Source organism: Topomyia yanbarensis, unplaced genomic scaffold, assembly GCF_030247195.1.
Source record: "Topomyia yanbarensis strain Yona2022 unplaced genomic scaffold, ASM3024719v1 HiC_scaffold_16, whole genome shotgun sequence".
NCBI lineage: Eukaryota > Metazoa > Arthropoda > Insecta > Diptera > Culicidae > Topomyia > Topomyia yanbarensis.
The window spans coordinates 52,987-71,538 of NW_026683338.1; the positions used below are offsets into that span (position 1 = coordinate 52,987).

General features: G+C 40.7%; 1 protein-coding gene across 2 annotated transcripts in view; it reads right to left on the minus strand.

Annotated features, from left to right (window-relative positions):
- LOC131694809 (voltage-dependent calcium channel type D subunit alpha-1-like) overlaps positions 1 to 18,552 on the minus strand; it is a 153,791-nt gene that overhangs the window by 35,451 nt on the left and 99,788 nt on the right. Inside the window, exon 2 of one of the 2 annotated variants that reach the window (XM_058983306.1) lies at positions 7,812 to 7,849. The exons of the other annotated variant lie outside the window; for it this stretch is intronic. Within the exon in view, the coding sequence (XP_058839289.1) occupies positions 7,814 to 7,849 (36 nt within the window). The 3' untranslated portion in view covers positions 7,812 to 7,813. Of the gene's footprint in view, positions 1 to 7,811; positions 7,850 to 18,552 lie in introns of those variants that run through there. 2 annotated transcript variants of the gene reach the window in all.

The following is an 18,552-nucleotide window of genomic DNA, read 5'->3' on the forward strand; positions in this document are numbered from 1 at the left end:
CAACCCTCTCAGAACTTCCCCTCACACCATCTCTTCCTACATACACTTCCCTCCCCTTTGGCCTACATTCTCTTCATTCGCCATATACATTTTTAGAGAACTTTGTCCTATAGACATATATTAAAAGTGAATTTGGGGTAGCTGAGCTCAAATTTGATATCTAAAAGATCGGATCAATTCATCTTATAGTGATAAATTTATTTTGTCACGCATTTTATTATATAAGTTTTGCCAATAGTTGGTGATAAATACGAATGAGAACTATCCCATTTTATTATCGTCAATTGGGTTCTTGCGGATTAGATTTCAACGTACTTTAGTCAACTGTAACATATTTTTACTACAAATTTTATATCAAATAATAGAATCTAACGACATTCTTACTATGACTTTTAGCTATCAACTCGGTATCGTTTGTTGATTTTAAACAACGATTTTATTTAGGCTATCCTCAATTCGGTTGATTTCGTAACTGTGTTTTCGATTTAGATATAACACTTATCTTTAGAAAAAGCGCATCTTTTATAATCTAGCCAAACATTAAAAGACACCTTTTCACAACTTATTCGCTACACACTTAATTTGAATTACTGAATACAGTAAATTTTAGCTGGATTTTTGAACAGCAAACCGTTCGGTAATCAATTCATTAAAATATTTCGGTTACCGAACTCTCCGCAATCCGTTCTCTCCAAACGTCAAAAAATACTGGTCAGTCAGCAGTTTTCTCTGAAAATGGTGACTTGACAGATGATTTGCTCTACCTGTTTTTAAATTTTTGACGAGGTTCAGTAATGTTGGTACAATTTTGTTGAGCAATCAGTCAGTATTTACTGGATAATGTTTATGTACCGAAAATTACAGAAATGCTGATAAATTTAATGAAAAATATTGCGGGTTTCAACAAATTATTCGAAAAATTACTGAAAATTGCTAAAAAATGAAAACTTTACCGCAATTTTTTAAACAATTTGCTGACAGCTCCGTAAAAATATTACTTTACTGTTCAAGTCATCAACAGATATTACTCTCCGCAAAACAGATCTATATTTGCCACACACGTCCATAGCGAACTAGTCCCACCGTTTGATCACATTGTTTCTTCAAATTGATGTTCTTCGTGTGTTTCAAACAACTCGAATAATTAAAAATCATATTCGATTTTATTCTGTTTGCTTCCATTTCTGGACAGCCAGTTTATAAAAGAAGCAAATGAGTTATTTTAGATCTTTTCCTAATACACTAGTGATATCACTATTTGTTTTTTTGTATGGAATTGTCACCTTCAGATTCGTCCAAATCTGAAAAAATCAGATCCGTCAAGATATCGAAAATATATTTTTTAGCTAATTATCAGCTAATAATTATTGCTGAAATAATACTATTAATGTTAGAAGTATGATTCGAATCAGCATTATCTTGAATATAACCAAATATGCTTACCATGTTCTTGAACATCTATTACGAAAAAAAAAAATATTTACACAGCTAAACTAAAAAGGCAACCGTTTAGCGAAGCTACAACCAGAAAAAAGATTTCACAAACAATACTACTTTCATTAGTTGATATCTCAAATCAATCGACCCATCAAATACGTCATTACGAAGCAAATCTACTCTGCAATACCGATAGGAAATTAGTTTCGCTTTGAAATATAAATTATTTATGGCTCTCTTATGTTCATATTAGGAGATCACTTCAAAAATTGACCTGCCTATCGAGTCCCAGAAGGCCAAGTGTCACATACTATTCGATTCAACTTGTCGAGTCAGCAAAATGTCTGTCGGTGCATGTGTGTGCCAAATAAAGCCGCTCAATTTTTTAGAGATGGCTGAACCGATTTGCATAAACTTAGTTTCAAATGAACGGTTCTAACGCTCCCACAAGCTGCTATTGTATTTTTTGTTGATCCTGCTTCCGGTTCCGGAATTACGGGTTGAAGACTGCGGCTACATAGCAAATTCCCATGTAAACTTGCACCATAAAAATGTCCAAATGATGCAATACATATTGAAACGTATTTAACATTACTTAGATTAGCGGTCCTAACTACAGACCAATCAAAGTAGCTTTGATCATATCCTGATCAGAAATTCACATCAAAATTATATCAAAATAAGATATTATATCACGGCAAAATATATATCTCTGTTTGATATAAAATATAGCTGGATAGTTGTTAAAATATCAAGTTTTTATACCAAGAAAATGCATCGGTTATATCTTATTATATCTCAGTCTTTTTCAGTATAATGTATTTTGGTTGTATCTTGGTTTGATAAAATATTTATATCACAAAAATCAATTTTTTTTATTATTTTTAATTAATAAATCAATTATTTTCTTGTGAAAGATAATTCATTATTCTCTTTAGTACAAGTGTCTCTCAAAAAATGTGCATTTAATTTCCCTGTGCTACTAATTTTATAATTTTTATTACCGACGCAGCTACTTGTTAGAACTCGCAGTTAGTTCAGCATATAATTTTAAAATTTGTTCATTTATTTTTTCGAAGGCGTTCCTGTTTTTCACTTCACATCCTTCACAGTTTTAAGGGACCATGCATAAATGACGTAGCATTTTTTGAGTGATTTTTAACATCCCCCTCCCCCATCGTAGCATTTCGTCACAAACCTCTAAATACCCACCTGGTAATTACGTAGCTTGACTGTAACTCCCCCCCCCCCGCCTGGACACCGTAAAAATAATAAAAAAAACGATGTTAGATGAAACGGGTAAGATTGTCGTCAATTCAGGTCAACCCCTATTCCCCTTTAAAAAAAACTACGTAGCATGACATGACCCCCTGTCGTCACACAACATCACAAAATACAAAACTCCCCCTCCCCTATATAATGCTACGTCATTTATGGATGATCCCTTAAAATGCTCCTATTCTTTCGTATGTTCTTCTTTCTTTGACTCTTCTTTAGTAGTTTACCTGCACTTGTTACAGGTTTTGCTTCCATTCCTGCTCTTTCAGCTTGTTATATGCCGAAACCTATCTAATCAAATCTTTAAAACTACTTGCTGCTTCGTGGCACTACATCGGAACATTTTCTCTGTTGTGATCTTTAATCATCGAGTAGTTTTACAAAGCGTACATTATCTTATGTATTTACATTCCAACATATGACAAGACAAGACCACTAGTAATGCTATTTGGAGCCAGTTCTTGGGAGGATCCATCTCTGGCGATATCGTTATAGCTTTGCCAAACTGTCTTGGAAAGATAATATTTTGTTGTACATACTATGTTGAAAAGATACGATATGGTTGATATAAATATGATATATTATTTGATATAATTATTGACAAATCAAAACATGATATAATTTTAATTTAGTCTTAATTCGTTCCAAACGACATATATCGAAATTATATTGTTATATGATATAAATATCAAATTAAGAAATAATTTTGATATTTTCTTGATATGATTTTCTGATCGGGATGACGGTTCTAGATACTCTCGGGGAACTACCAAAGTTCGTAAGATAACGTCACACCTATTTCTCAACAAATTCTTGACTAATGTTTACAAAGTTGGTTTCAAATGGTAAATACAATACACCTATTGACTGAATTGAATTTCATTCGGATCTACGTTTTGATTCCGGAGTTACTACGGTTACATAGATATTTAAACCGGAACAATGTACCGGGCATATTCCAGAACTAAAGTCACATCGGATTCGGTGATGACTGAACCCATTTTCACCAACTCTCTCATATTCTGTTACAGTTATAATCCCTTTCCCCTCCCACTTCATTCCAAAATATGTTAACGCGAAGACAACATTAACCTCATGCTGATTTATCCATCTAAATATTATATTTTTTATTCCAAGGACGTCATCGTCAACATGTTGCTCATTAGGTTCGTGGCAGTCGTGCCCTTGTAAATATGTGCAAAGTGTAATAAGAATGTAATAGACATTCTCACAATTATATTGAATATAACTTGCTATTGAATGAATGAGAAAGGCACAATTACACCATTAGGTGGATTAAAACAGGTTTTTATACCAAGAAAATGTTTCGGTTATATATTATTATATCTCAGTCTATTTTGATATAAAGTATTTTGTCGAGTCTTGGTTTGATACAATAATTATATCACAAAGACGGATATTTAAGATAGTTTATATCTAATTGAGGGCAGTAAATATATCTGAAAATATCAGAATTGTACCACATAAATCCAAACATTTTTTTCTTCTGTTTTTAATTAATAAATCAAATAAGTTCTTGTGAAAGATAATTCTCATTAGCACAATTGGCATTTAATTTAGCTGTGTTACTAATTTTATTATTGTTATTGCCGTTGCAGCTACTTGTTAGAAGTAGTTCCAACTTAGAGCTCGCAGTTAGTTCAGCGTACTTTTATAATTTGTTCATTTTTTCTGAGGCGTTCCTGTTTTGCGCGTTACATCCTTAGTATATTTAAAATGCTCATTCCCATTCTTTTGCATGTTCTTCTCTCTTATACTTTCTTTAATAGTTTGCCTGCAATTTATATACGTTTTGCTTCCATTCCTCTTCAGGGTTTACAGAGTGCTGCTCTTTTGGCTTGTCGAATGCCGAAACCGGTCTAATCAAATCTCTAAACCTACTTGCTGCTTCGTGGGCCTGCAGCGGAATATTTTCTCTTTTGTGTTCTGTAATCAGCGAGTAACTTTACAAAACGTACATTCTCTTATGTATTTACATTCCAACCTACGACAAGACAAGACTACCAGTAATGCGATTTGGAGCCAGTACTTGGGAGGATTCATCTCCGATGGCATCATTATAGCTTCGAAAAACTGTCTTGGAAAGACATTTTGTTGTTCTTACTATGTTGAAAATACAATATGGTTGATAAAGATTATTGACAAATCAAAACATGATATAATTTAAATTTTATTCATAATTTGTTCCAAGCGACATATATCAAATTTATATGATCATATGATATAAATATCAAATCGAGCAATAATTTTGATATATTTTTGATATGGTTTTCTGATCGGGTATCGGTTCAAAAATTTTCATTTGCACGAACTTTCTGACTGCAAATTTTCTAACTTATAACCATCGGATCGATCCTAAACATATCTCGGAAAATAAATACGGACAAAGTAGCGGTGTAGCCAAGAGGGAGCTTTGGGGCTTAACATCACACACCCCCACCCAAAAAAAATTGGATTGAAGTTAAACATTTATTGATGCTGACTGATTTAATTCAATATTACAATAGTAATTATCTGATCAGTACACTGATAACCTGTTATTTTAAACATCATGAGGAACTTTGAAAAATTGTGGGAATGGGATCCTGATTTGTAAATGATCTATTGGTCCATTACAGAGTTCTCAAACTAATCATAATCCTCAGATTTCCTAACATATTGTGTTCACTTTTGAAGGGTTGTACTGTAATATGGATTAGTATCTTTTTTAATAGAAAGCGAAATTGGAATTGTCTATGAAACATAGAACTGCTCACCGAAAAATTACATTACTTTCAACATTTGTTGAAAATGCTTTTATTTGGGAAATACGTCGAGTTGAGATGAAAATGTATTGTGATTAATAACGAGAATAACACTTTCCGAAAGTAGGGGAATTTATGAAAAATGGCGTTTTCCGTTTGACTCTAGCAGATCCTGATCGATTTTTGTTAGCATTTGATTTTTGTTCTATTACCAATATGAATAGGAATAAAAAATGTTCGAAAACAGTAATTTAAACTGGAGTTTCTTTTCTATATAGCTTTATTAAAAAAGTTGATAACAGCGCCGCTCTAGCGACTGAATTCCAAACTAGTAAGATGCAACCAAATAGGTGCCACACAGCAACTCTATAACGAAAGTTAATTGATACCACGTTTTGCCTTTCTCATATTAAGAAAGGCTATGCAATGATTCTACAAATCAACCTTTTAACCGAGGCCGATTACTTCGATTTGTAGGTATAGATCGTTGATTGTCAATCAAACATTCTTTGAATATAATGTCCACTATCGACAATTCCGGAAGTCCCGGATTCCGGCATATTCCATACATACCATTTTGCCGCTTTTCCATTGATTTGGTTTAGTCTTTGAGATATCTAGCACTGATAGTGTCCTATGCTTATTTGAGCGATTCTCCCTGCCACTATCCCATGTAGTATGTGTTATCAAAAACATCGTGAAGACAAAATGTTGTCAATCGATATTATCCCCAAGAAAGTAATAGGAATTATAAGAAATGTCTCATCACACTGTTCGGTGGATTAAAAGCGTTTTTTACTTTTTGATTTATGAGTGATTTTATCAAAACACGACAGGATTTAAGCACATAATTGTCGAACAAAGAAATTATGTCACGCTATGTGCAAATAATTAGAAAGCTTATAAAAATACCTTTCTAACAAGTGAATGGCTGGAGTCCAAAAAGGGATGGTTTCCGAAATTGACTTTTTCGCATTTTTAACAGTTCTATATAATCAACGTGCGCTGTCATTTGAGAAATTTGAAAATAATCTAGATTTGTTGTCATTAGCAGTCAAAATTGATCATGGAGGTAACTTCAACATTGGCTGACGTTCAAAAGGGGGTAACCCTATATTGTGTCTTATGGAAATTCGAGTTTTCAAAAAATTTCACGAAAAAGTAGTCTAAGGTCATCTGTGAATGTTACGTTGTAGCTCACATATAGGTGATACCGATATAATACTGATTTTAGTTGGATTGATTGTGTACTTTGACGTTTCAGCTCAAACAGTTGGTCCTGAAAGTGAGTGCCACTTACATACTTGCTATGTATGGCTATTTTCTATCTAACATATATTTCTTGTACGAATGAGTAGTTTGAGCGTCTTTTTTTCGAAAATTTCAGTGAAATTGTCCTGTCTCTACGTTGAAAGTTAATGGAGAAATATGTGATCAAGAGAAAAACGGTACATTGTGGTCGGAAAATGAAAAGAACCAGTTCTAATCTCATTCTGATTTATCAACACTATGATTTATTAGCTGCTTTTGTTCAATATAATTTTGGAAATGTCTTATTCTTATTGGACTTAGCACGCATCCCACAACTACCGCGAAAGTCGACACTGACTCACTTTTAACAAAAAAGTATAATATTTGATCAGCTTAATCAGTATGAGTTCAACGTTATCTTTATGTGATCATATTTTGAAAAGCTGGGGGAATGGGTTTGGATGGGGAGGGGGGTGGTGTCATAGCAGAGTGAGAGTGGAGGATACGTCAGAAATCTTTTATCTTATTTCGGTATGCAGGGTACATGAAGGGAATGCGAGTGTGAGGGTGGTCCATAGAGGAGGGGGTAGATGATAAAGAAGGCAGGTGTAAGGGTAAGGGGGAGGGGCGATGCAATATTCAACTGCATATTATGCGTTCCATTTGAGACTTGGTTTGGGAAAGTCGGCTAAGCCATCATCGAAGATCCGATGTGGCTTTAAGTATGGAATATGCCGGAATCCGGGACTTCCGGAATTGTCGATAGTGGACATTATATTCAAAGAATGTTTGATTGACAATCAACGATCTATACCTACAAATCGAAGTAATCGGCCTCGGTTAAAAAGTTGATTTGTAGAATCATTGCATAGCCTTTCTTAATATGAGAAAGGCAAAACGTGGTATCAATTAACTTTCGTTATAGAGTTGCTGTGTGGCACCTATTTGGTTGCATCTTACTAGTTTGGAATTCAGTCGCTAGAGCGGCGCTGTTATCAACTTTTTTTAATAAAGCTTTATAGAAAAGAAACTTGTAGGTCCTATCATTTTGAATATATCTTCTTAAGATGCAAACTTTACCTCTATAGATCCAAATGCTGGTCGCAGTGGTTCGTCTCCTACAAAAAATATGCAAACTTTGTAGGTCCTGTATGTTTCGAGAACGAGTATGTTTTGCGTAAAAAATTAACTTACAGATTATGATTTCAAAAATATGCCATATTGCTGAATAGATCTTATCCAAACTAATCTTAAATGAAAGGCCTATCACCCAGACAGAAGGCTATTAAATGGTTTTTAATTCTGATGTTTAATTTCCAAGATATGAATGTTTGAATGTGCAAAAATCGCGTTTTTTGCAGGTTTTTTTAAATTTGCTGCAGGAATTGACGACATAACTAAACAATTTATATATTTTTAGAAAGCTTATACGAATACTTTTCGAACGAACTATAGATTGTTGAAATCGGACTATTATCATAAAAGATATTTTACATTAAATGCGGACGAAAGATTTTTATCATTTCCCATAGCCAGAAATAAGACCAAAACGCTTTTAATCCACCTAACAGTGTGATGAGACATTTCTTATAACTCTTATCACTCTCTTCGGATATTATATTGTTTGAGAACATTTAGAACTTGATGCTTCGCGATGTTTTTGATAACACATACTACATGGGATAGTGGCAGGACTCAGAGAATCGCTCAAATCAACACAGGACAACATCAGTGCTAGAAATCTCAAACCAAATCAATGGGAAAGCGAAAAAAAGGCCCATAAAATAAAATATCTAAAATGGGGGGAAAACTGAATTTTCCTAAAGGTTATATATTGTATTGAGCCAAAAAATCGAAATTTTTTTTGAATCGATTTGAAGTTTATACTTTACTCAAATTTTCAACGCGACTGAGACTAAGAAATCAACGCTTTTTCTTGAAAAGGGCGATACTAGCAGTGATACCATTCAAAGAAAAACAACAGTGAATATTTCCAGACTTGGTTTTATTTCCTATTTAAGAACTATTGTGTTTTTTACATCCTAGGTTGCATGATTCAGTGATCGAAACCCAAAACTTCATAAAGTATTTGAAATTATTACATTAAAATTTGTTTTTGCTATTGAAATTGACAAAATGATAGTATCGCCCCTTTGGCGATTGTTTACTTTTTCGGTCCCACCTATCAGCATTGAAGTATCGCCGTTACGTTTTTTTACAATAACTACCGTTCTACACCACCGATTTCGTCCGTGTTTTTTCAATAGCGATCATTGTTACTATTTACAGCTGGTATCAGCTTGATAATCCTAAAAAAAAATACGAAAATAACAGTTTCTCCTCTAAACTGCTAGCAAAAAAAGTATCGCCCTGTTTGATTGCATGAAGCGTGGAGGGCGAAACTTTAAATAAACAAACAAAAATACAGTTTCGCCCGTTGTATTTTTTGCTGTAGTTTAAGAAAGCAATATCGCAGAATCAAAATTTTTAGGTTAATTTGTTTCGTTTCAAAGCCCTCATTCGCATGTATGAAAAAAACCTTAGGTTTACATTTGTAAGTATCATCCTTATCACAAAAAAGCGTTGAAATGAAATCGCAGCTCCTGATATCACACTATCTCTGAAGTGCATGCGTGGATAGTTCCAAATTTTACTTCGACATCGACTTTTCTAAAGGTGACTTCCCAGTAGTATCCTATGTATGTAGTATGATTTGAATTGTTATCGCTAATCCTAATGCCAAAGAACAAATAAAAACCTCTCGAAAACGAACCGTTTGGGAAAACCATCATCATTACTGGAATTTTCATTTTCACGAATCTTTTCGATAACCTTCCATCACTTGCGTTAATGCACTGGGTGCACAGTGCTCTGAAAATCTAGCGAAATCGTCTTAGGGCACCACCGGGTCTAATTCAGAGCTATCTGCGCGGCGAGTTAAATCTGTAAAGAATACTAAAAATTAATTTCTATTCCATAATTTTCAGTTCAGCAATTCGAGAGATCGTGCTCACCGCAAGCCATGAAAAATAGACTACGTTGTGAAGCGATGGTCACTATTTATTAAAAAATCACGGTTAAAAAAAAATTAAACTTCAGTTAGGTTCAATCACTCGGAGCCGCTGGTTGTCATCACCACAAGCTCCGCGATTGGAAAACAAAACTTTGCTCTGTCTCAGCCACCGGTGTACATCCCGAAGTTCGGCTTCAGCCACCCGGGTAATATAGTACCCTTCTTTCATTAGGCCCGTTTACGCGAGTGTTAGATTCAGTGTGTCGTCGTCAGTGCAAAGACTACTTGATTTTTTAGCATAAACAAAATCGTTTCTTTTCCAGGAGCTCAGACGCCGAAGGAGTTGGGCGCCAACGCGCCTCCACCAAAACAACAACCTTCGAACTGTGAACAACCGTCCGTCTCCTCTATGCGCATAGGAGAGTAAAAACAACCGTCCGTCTCCACTACGCGCATCGGTGACGGGGTAGTGTAGTATTTTGCGTTGTTTTCCCAAAGTGTCCACCCTACGAGGCACAGACACCCTCCAACCCAATGGGGGATCCCCCCCCTTCCCCCTGAACAGGGGAACAACGCCCCTCCTTTAAGCCGCACGTTGCCTGAGTACCTAAATTCAGGTGATATAATCAATAAACAGACTCTGCTTTTGAGAGCTATATCATCGGACGGTGAGTCCGATGCCCGACTGACTACAAACCCGTTCACGATTTTGAAATCGGTACAGGGCGTACTAGGATGCGATCCGACAAAAGTAGTTTCGGCCACGAAGGAGGGCAGAGGAGCTCGGTATGTCCTACGAACGACCTCGAAAAAGGCATATTACGCCCTGTTGAGCATGAAAAAGTTAATCGACGGTCAAAAGGTTGAAGTGGTCTCTCACCCCACGCTCAACATCACCCATGGTGTGATCTACGACATCGACACCAAAGACATGGCCAATGACGACCTTCTAAAGGTCAAGGAGTTGTATCGGTTCGTAGGATCACCAAGTTATACGACGGGGTTTTAAGCAGTACCCCCCTAGCGGTGATATCATTCAACGGTTTATTTCTTCCCGAGTACATATATCTCGGCCTAGTACGCACTAGTGTCCGGCCCTACTACCCTTCCCCCATGTTATGCTACCGTTGTGGTGCCCCAACGAGGAAACTTGTTTAAGTCAGAAACACTCATCCGACCGAAACAACCCATGTAAGAACGTCTCGAAATGTATAAATTGTGACGGCGAGCACACAACTAAATCGAAAACGTGCCCCAAATATATGGAGGAAGAGGCCATCGTTAAATTGAAAGTCTCCAAGAATATTTCGTTCTCTGAAGCAAAAGCGCTAATCGCCCAAACTCGCAGAGGACCCAGCTACGCCGAACAGGCTCGAAGCAGCACGGACCCGAAAAGAGACGAGAAGGATCGCACTATCGTCAAACTAAAGAAGGAAATAACAAAACTGAAGGCAGAAAACGACCGGGACGTCGAGATACTACGTCTGAAAAACCACCTGACGGACGCTTTCCGCCAACTCAAAATTGCCAAACAACAGCTACATGAGGTAACGAGCAAAACCAACCAACACACTGGAGCAAAGGGAGAGCAGGAAAACGCCAACAAAGCCAGTACGAGCACCGTGATTCAGCGAGACTCCAGACTACGTGAGGTAACGAACGGAACGAGCAGACCTAACCAACACACTGGAGTAAAGGGAGATCAGGAAAACGCCAACAAAGCCAGTACGAGCAGCGCGACTCAGCGAGACCCCAGACTACGTGACGAACGCAAGCAGCAAAAAAATCGCAACCGAGCAGGTGACGGGGAAAAATCTAGAAGCCCGATAAAAAGCACCACAGATCCAACTCCACCCAAAACACAAAGGATAACCCGATCGAGCTCCCGCAACAACAGCCCTTCATCAGTCGGAACTTGGAACATCTCGGACACAGAAGCACCACCAAACCCCGTGCCCCAAGTGTCTCTCGATATTTCCATATAACTGAACTAACAACAGGATGTTAATTGGGATGACAACAAATAACATAACATTCAACCGTAATATAAAACAAAGCCTACCTGTGTCGACCCCGACCGGGGAAGTTCCGGACACGTCCGATGCACCCCCGGCGGCTGTCGACACAGGACCATTGGAAACCCCACTGGGAAGTATCATTAATACCCCAATTATCATTCTTCTTACCGATTCACAATCACTCACCACAGACCAATCAGACCGGAAACCAGAAAATCCACCAACACAACAACACCAAACGACAGGAACCACGACCGCCTCCAGCGCCTCGCACATTGCTGGGCCCCAGAGCAGGCGATCCCCCGCTTAATCTCTAAAACGACACCTGGAACGGGAAGAGGAGGTAATCAGTTCAAAAATAGCGAGAACCGGTTCCAATCTCCCGATTCCCTCGCAGCTGGCGGGCCACCGGGAAGAATTCTCAGCCGGGACGACTACAGGCACCAACAACATCGAGTTCGACGAGACCTTAGTCCAGTTCCTGGTTGCTCTTGGCACCCGGTACTATTCAAACCATCCATAAAGAGTACCACACCAACCAATCCAGACATCAGTACATCTGTCATCATCACCAACCATGACACCCACTTCCCCATGCCGGTCCTGACCGGGGCAGTTTCGCTTTGTAGCGATGCACCCCCGGCGGCTGCTGGCCCGGGAGGCCCGGGCATCACCCGGGTAAGTTCCAACACAATTAACCCCAATCGAAATCCACCTGCCGGCAAACTTTCGCTCACAGGTACAGCCAGCGAAAATGTTTATAGCATGGAAGCACCCAGCAAACAAACTACCACCCAAAAGCAGCAGCAAACTAATCGTTATCAAGATGAAAGTATCAACTCCCCCACCACACCGGCTCGAATAAAAATCTGACCGGCGTCAAAACGAGCGCCCGCTTCCCCGTGCCGGCCCTGACCGGGGACGTTCCGCCTTTTAGCGATGCCCCCCCGGCGGCTCCGGGTAAGCTCGTCGTATGGTACACTAAGTCCAGAACCATCTGCTGCTCGTATATCTTCCACAGACATTCACGGCAACGCCGTCGGAGGTTATGGGTTCCTCCACTCTTCTGCTACGACGATAAAAGCAACAACACTGGCCATCCAGTGAAACACAAATGGTCTGCGAGAGTGCCTGGGTGAGCAAAGGATCATTGCACAGACGCAGCCCATCTGCTTGGCGCTGCAGGAGACGCACATCCGAGATCAGACGAACCCAGCATCATGGTTCGGACACCAGTATTCGTGGAACGCCGCCAGCGGAGAGAACCTCTACCAGACAGTAGTTCTGGCCATCCGGGTCGATTTGCCATCCCAACCGATATCTCTGGATACCGAACTGATAGCCGTCGCCCGGAGGATCGAATACCCAGTTCAGTGCACTGTTATATCCCTGTTTATCCCCGGCAGTACTAGGAATGTGGGCAACAAACTTCAGCGGCTCATTGAGCAAGTTGAGATGCCATTCATCATCATGGGAGATGTGAACGGGCACCACACCATGTGGGGCTCACGTGCTTGTAACAGGAGAGGAAACGATATCGCCGAAGTAGTCGAAAACAACGACGCCGTGGTTCTCAACGATGGCAGTTCGACTTTTCTACGCGGGCAGACGGAATCCGCCATCGACGTCTCTATCTGCTCGGGAGCGCTAGCAGGATCATGTGGGTGGACTGTCCTTGCCGAACCATGTAACAGCGACCACTTCCCAATCCAGGTTGTACCCACCTGAACGCCACCTTCAACAACCCGCCGAAAACGGTGGTTTTACGATCGGGCAGACTGGACCCGCTACGAGGAGACCGTTGAGGATCTAATAGATCGAAAGGAGTCATACACCCCAGACGAACTCACCGGCATCTTAAATCGGGCTGCCGTTTCCTGAATTCCCAGGACAAGTGGGAACCCTCTGCGACAGGCGGTGCACTGGTGGTGCCCAGAGGTCCGGATTGCCATCCGAGCTCGTCGAACTGCATTACGGGCACTGAGGAAGACTACTGCGGACGACCCCCGCCGAAACCAACGGGCGGATGACTTCAGAAAGGCCAGGAACGAGACCAGGAAAGCCATAGAAGAGGCGAAAAACATCAGCTGGACCAGATTCTTGGAAGGTATTTCCCCAGATTCCTCGACATCAGAGCTCTAGCGGAGAGTCAACGCCCTAAGCGGAAAACGGCGACACCGTGGCTACGCCATTACCGTTAACGGGTACACGACGCTCGATCCCACGACTATCGGTAACGAGCTAGGCAGGCACTTCGCTTCCTTGTCTGCAGACGCCGCTCTCCCACCTGCGTTCCTACGCATCAAGCAAAGGGCTGAGAGTAACCCCGTCCGCTTTGAATCCGATTCAGGGCAAGTGTACAACCGGCCTTTCACCGGAAGTGAACTGCGTGCGGCATTGGAATCGGTACACGGTAAGTCTGCCGGACTGGACGATGTTGGCTATCCCCTACTGCAACATTCCCCGCCGGTAACCAAGCGGGCGATATTAGACAGCATTAACCGCATTTGGAGTGGTGAACCGATGCCCGCCTCATGGAAGGAAGCTCTAGTTTTTCCTGTCTCAAAGCGATACCAGGGGAACAGAACACCGGATGACTTCCGCCCAATCAGCCTGCTCCCCTGCCTTGCTAAGACGATGGAGCGAATGGTCAACAGACGGCTGATGGACCTACTGGAGGAACGTAAACTCCTGGATCAACGGCAGTTTGCGTTCCGACGTGGAGCAGGAACAGGTGCCTATCTCACCAGCTTTGGAGAGGTGGTGCGTCAATCCGTAACTGATGGCCTGCACGCCGATATCGCCATACTCGACGTGGCGAAGGCTTATAATACCGTGAGGCGTCACGGAGTACTGCAACAACTGGCCAACTGGAGAATCACTGGAAACATGGGCCACTTCTTGAGCGACTGCCTATCTAATCGCACTTTTCGGGTGGGAATCGGAGGTGCCCAATCCGACACCTTTCCGGAAGACAACGGGTTTCCCCAGGGATCAGTCCTCGCCGTCACACTGTTCCTGGTATCCATGAACTCCTTATTCGCCAGCCTACCGGCGGGGATCTACGTGTTCGTGTATACTGATGACATCGTGCTGGTCGCGACGGGAAGGACCACCATACGTACCCGCCGCAAACTTCAAGCCGCCGTAAGTGCGGTGAGCCGATGGGCTGCATCAGTCGGCTTTAACATGTCTCCCACGAAAAACATGATTACGCACTGCTTCAACACAAACCATATCAGGGAGGCCGATCCAGCTGGAAGGGGTGATTGTCCCCTACCGCAAAGAACCGAAGATTCTGGGGATAACCATAGACCGTCGTCTTACCTTTCTGCCACACTTTCGACGGATCAAAGCCGAGTGTCGGAGCCGACAGCGGCTAATTAAAACTATCAGGTCCCGCCACAAGCGCTGCAACCGTCGCACTGCGCTGAATATTAGCCAGGCACTCATCCACAGCAAGATATTTTACGGGGTGGAGCTGACGTCCTGTAATATGGAAGGCATTATCAACATTTTAAGCCCTCTATATCACGGGTCAATCCACGCTGCTTCTGGCTTGCTTCCCAGCACGCCTGCTGAAGCGGCCTGCGTGGAGGCCGGGATCCTACCTCTTCGTTGGGCAGCTGCACTCACCATTGCCAGAAGAGTACTGGGATTTTTGGAACGGACAGCCGGAGATGACTGCTTTCTGTTACGAACGGTCAGCGAGATTCATCGCGAATATACATACGCCGACCTGCCCGTCTACACCGAGTTCGTGACCGGGCCTGGCACGACCGCGGACCCAATCTTGACACAAGCTTGTCAATAGAGCTGAGGGCCGGCGCTGCCAGTAGTGAGGCCAGGGCCAAAAATAACCGACTGATGGCTACAAAGTATAAAAATCACGTGCGGATATTCACCGATGGTTCCAAGAGCGGTGATGAGGTTGGAATAGGAGTGACCGGAATAGGGGAAGAACTCTTCTTCCGCCTACCGGCGCCATGCTCGGTTATTTCTGCCGAAGCGTCGGCCATCGCGCTTGCCTTGGTGCAGAAACCGGAAGATAGACCCGTCGTTGTACTGTCTGACTCTCTGGCGGCCATATCCGCCCTCGAGTCGGGGAAATCCCGCCACCCCTTCATCCAGGCCATCGAGGCCGAGTATGATCCACTCACCACAATTTGTTGGGTCCCTGGTCACTGCAGCATCGACGGTAATGAAAAGGCTGATAGCCTGGCGGCCAGGGGAAGACACACTAGCCGACATCTCACTCGACTCGTCCCGACCGCAGATATTTTGGGCCAGCTGAAGTCAGGGATTTACGAACGCCACTGGCGTGGCAGCACCGGACACCTTCAGCGAATCAAAGGCTCACCCGACCGCTGGACAGACCGGATTGATAGGAGGGAACAACGAGTACTGTCGCGGCTCAGAGTAGGGCATACGAAGGTCTCTCATGCTCACGCCGTATCGCGTGTTCCCCCACCAACATGCGTTACATGTGGTACCCGAACCACTGTGGAACACCTTCTGGTGAACTGTCCAGAGTTAGCCGACCTACGGTAGCATCCTTGGAAACGACCCCGCCCGAGAAGAAATATTACTGGCCTTTCTGAAGGACGCGGGATTACTCGACCAGCTGTAAAGGTGTCACTTGTGCTACAAACCATGAACAATATTATAATTATGTAATGTTATTATCTAAATTTCAAAGGCGAATGACCATTGGGTTAAAGCCTTTCAATAAATAAATAAAATAATAATAAAAATTAAACTATTACAAAATTTCAAATAGTTTATAATTTTCACAAACTTATTAGGAAAAATTGTTTAATAAGCTTTCGTAATATTGTGTAGGAAAAAGCTGAAAATTTCAGTATTTTCTCTATCTGCAACATATAAACCCTTAAGTATACCAATTAATTGGTATACGAATTGGAATTGGTTCGCCAAATTTTGGAAGAAGTCTATAAAATAACCCCTTGAAAACTACCTAAAAATTGTTGTAGTTCGATGCAATAAAAAAATCCCCAAAAATGAAATGTACCTATTAATGTGAAAAACAGTGAATAATACATACAATAAAGACCCATTTTCAACAATCTCATGGTGTATTTTAGGCTGACAAAATGGGGACATTGACTAAATCGGGCATTTTTTTCTTTATAATAAACTGAAGCTGTTAAAATATTCTTCCCGTCCCTTGATGTAGTCTGATAACTATTTCTGATTATGATGAACTTTTTATTTTTGCATATTTCCATCTTCATGATAAGGAAAACATGCGCAACAAAGGATTTACTCGAATTCAGTCTTGTTCGTCTGCTAGAGCCCATCAAACATATGTTCATATTTGGCTGATAAAATCAGGGTTTCAATGTATTATAATAGATATTCAGTATTCGAAGAAGTTTCTTGTGAACGAGTGTAGAAAGACTTTTTTTCTACTTACTTGAAGTCAGCGGCGTAGCCAGAAATTCGGTGGGGGTTTGGTGAAAATCGATCATACTGTCCAAACGGCATAATTCCGAAACCGTAATTTTTGAAGTTTTAAAATTATACAGAATTAATTTATCAGAAAATAGTAATAGAGTTCGTGTCTTTAGCGAATTTGTTGAGACTTTATTGTAGTCATGAATATTAACCTGAGAAAATTCACCATAAATACTTCTTGGACGATATACCGTCAAAATTATTTTATCAAATGATGCGCTGTTTAACGTTTGTAAAACTCATTGAAGATACTAAACCTTCGAAATTGGCGGTTTCAAAATGATGCTATCCTTGATCTTAAATTACTGTTTTTAAACATTTGACCTATACATATAATTGGTCATACAACAAAAATCAAATGCTCATCAAAATCGATCAGAACCTGCTAGAGTCGAATGGAAATCGTCATTTTTCATAAATTTCTCTCTACATTCGGAAAGTGTTATCCTCGCTATTAATCATATTACGTTTCCGTCTCAACTCTACGCATTCCCAAAATAAAAACCTGTTTTAATCCACCTAGTGATGCAATTGTGCTTTTCTCATTTGTCCAGACTACGATTCCATGGCTGGTTATGTTCAATACAATGGTGGAAATGAATATTACATGTTCAGTACGATTTACACATACATACAATGGATCGACAGCCACGATCTTGAGATACTATGTGATACTGAAACATCGTTTGAAACCAGCGGTGGATCATGGAGAAAGATCCGGGAGGGCCGGGTCCTGCCGAAAATTTTCAACTCGTTAACTTAGTTAACTAGTTTTAATTTTAAAGTAGCAACCCCTCACTGCATGCTCCCTCCGGGCCGGTATGATTGACAAAGGCAAAAATGTACCAGAGTCCAAAAAAGTCAATTTTTGTCAAACATTATTTTTTTCGAGTTTACATCAAATCTCAATGTTTCACGCATTTTAAAGTCATTTGGCATCAAAAATACAAATCTGATTTTGAAAATTTTTCATTTCAGTTTACATGGGAATTTGCAGTGTGATTGCACTCTTCAACTCGTAACTCCGGAACCGGAAGTCCAATCAATAAAAAATTCAATGGCAGCCGATGGGAAGGTTGTACCTTTAATTTAAGACTAACTTTGTGCAAATCGGTCCAGCCATCTCTGAGAAACAGAGGTCACATTTTTTTACACATACACACATACACACACATACATTTTCCGATCTCAACGAACTGAGTCGATTGGTATATGACACTCGGCCCTCCTGGTCGGGATTAGATTGACGAATTTTAGAGTGAATTAGAAAGGCAAAAACATTTTTAGCAAATGTTGAAAGCTATGCATTTTT